Source organism: Frankliniella occidentalis, unplaced genomic scaffold, assembly GCF_000697945.3.
Source record: "Frankliniella occidentalis isolate FOCC.00 unplaced genomic scaffold, Focc_3.1 Scaffold37, whole genome shotgun sequence".
In the NCBI taxonomy this organism is placed as follows: domain Eukaryota; kingdom Metazoa; phylum Arthropoda; class Insecta; order Thysanoptera; family Thripidae; genus Frankliniella; species Frankliniella occidentalis.
Window position 1 is genome coordinate 802,216 of NW_026267167.1, and position 1,699 is coordinate 803,914.

At 51.6% G+C, this 1,699-nt stretch overlaps 1 protein-coding gene across 2 annotated transcripts in view; it reads left to right on the forward strand.

Moving 5' to 3' along the window:
- The first annotated feature begins 916 nt into the window (after positions 1-916).
- LOC113217568 (arrestin domain-containing protein 4-like) overlaps positions 917-1,699 on the forward strand; it is an 8,117-nt gene continuing 7,334 nt past the window's right edge. Inside the window, exons 1-2 of one of the 2 annotated variants that reach the window (XM_052266306.1) lie at positions 917-1,125; positions 1,526-1,609. In XM_052266306.1, coding sequence (XP_052122266.1) covers positions 1,020-1,125; positions 1,526-1,609 — 190 coding nt within the window. In that variant the 5' untranslated portion in view covers positions 917-1,019. The remainder of the gene's footprint in view (positions 1,126-1,525; positions 1,610-1,699) is intronic. The other variant, XM_052266305.1, reaches the window with a different exon arrangement.

Genomic DNA, 1,699 nt, shown 5'->3' on the forward strand with positions numbered 1-1,699 from the left:
GTCACTGGAGAAAGAGAGACGACGCCTGCGACCTAGGCCTTAAATCCTTTCTAAAGCTAGAAAAAGCCTGCGACAGACGACTGTACTAACGTTGAATGTTATTCTTGTGAATAGCTTTCGTATGACACCACTGGCGGTGCTCTGCGAGAAACAAATGAAGCAATAATAGTATAATGGGCTGAGTCACAATACGTGACTGGGGTCACACTGGCGCGAGCGCCTCATCCGTGGTGCTCTAGTCAAGGTTTTACCGCGAAAGGCTCAAACAGGCCGATGCGTCAGCCGCGCGTGGGTGTCGTCGGGCGGACCGAGGGGATCGGGTGGCGCGATATATCGCTATCACTCACTATCACTATCACCATTCTTCGTGAAGTTCTGACTTTGTTTTTTAACAGTGAACTACAAGGATGAGGAAGAGGGGTCACTCCGACATGGATCAGAACCGCATCCACTGCAGTCCATAGACACTACATAATATTCACACTCCGGCGGGGTTACAAAAAATTCTGGGGTCCCAAAAAATGATCAGTGAACCATCATGATGACAGTCCATAGACACCCCACAATATTTGTACCCCGGTTGTTGAAATAAAGAATCATGGGGTCCCCCCCCCCCCAAAAAAAGGGATCAGAACCATCACTGGGACTGGAATCCATAGGGACACACCCTCTGATTTTGTACCCCGGGAGCGCGAAAGGCTTTCCTACTGGTCTTCCGACGCACGCTCGCGCCAAGTCAAAGGTTCCACCTCGGAGAGCTCGCACCACCACGTGGTGTATCGTCGGGGTCCACGCGAGCGATGCGAGTGCGGCCCACGGCGCCTGTCAGGAGCGACCAGGTCAGGTGCACTCGGCCTTATCCACTGCCACTATCCCAAACACGCGCAGAGATAAAACAGGGCCGATTTCCGCCGTGGCCTCAGTCCGTTCTCGTGTGTCGGTTGACGGCGGCGTCGTCCTTAGCTTCGGGCGTCGCACTGCGGTCGTCGTCGTGCACCTCGATAGCCACACGGCACACCATGTCCGTCATCATCGTCTACGACAGGCCGAGCGCCGAGTACCTCGCGGGGGAGACGGTCACCGGCAGGGTCATCGTCAACGTCGACCAGCCCACGTCCATCAAAGGTGTGCGACGACGATATCGGAAAAACTGACGATTTTTCAAGCGTCGATTTATCGAATGGTCCCGATTATTGCGAGAGGGAAACGACTGGTAAACTTTGTGTCAGCCGGATTACAGATTACCCGGATTACCTCTGAAAGTGTCCTCCGGATTGCGTTGGTTTTTCTCTACGATTACCCCGGATTACAATACAATTTCCCCGGATTACCTCGGATTACACCTGCCGGATAACCTAACGACGGGCAGCCGAATCACCTAAGTCGCACACCCTCGGATTATTTATTACATCTGACGTCGCTGCGATAATCGATTCGATTTAGAATGCGAGTGTGGGTTCGATCTTGATTCCGCAGTTCCTATTTATGTATATATATGTATCACCCTTTGCGGTCAACATTGCAGAGATCAGGCTCATCCTCAAGGGTGAGACGAAGCTGGACAGCATCCTTTTCCTGAGCCACGGGACGACGCTGTACTCCGCTCTAAGTAGGTATAGGTCATCGGGCATTCATTCATTCATTCATTCATTCATTCATTCATTCATTCATTCATTCATTCATTCATTCATTCATTCAT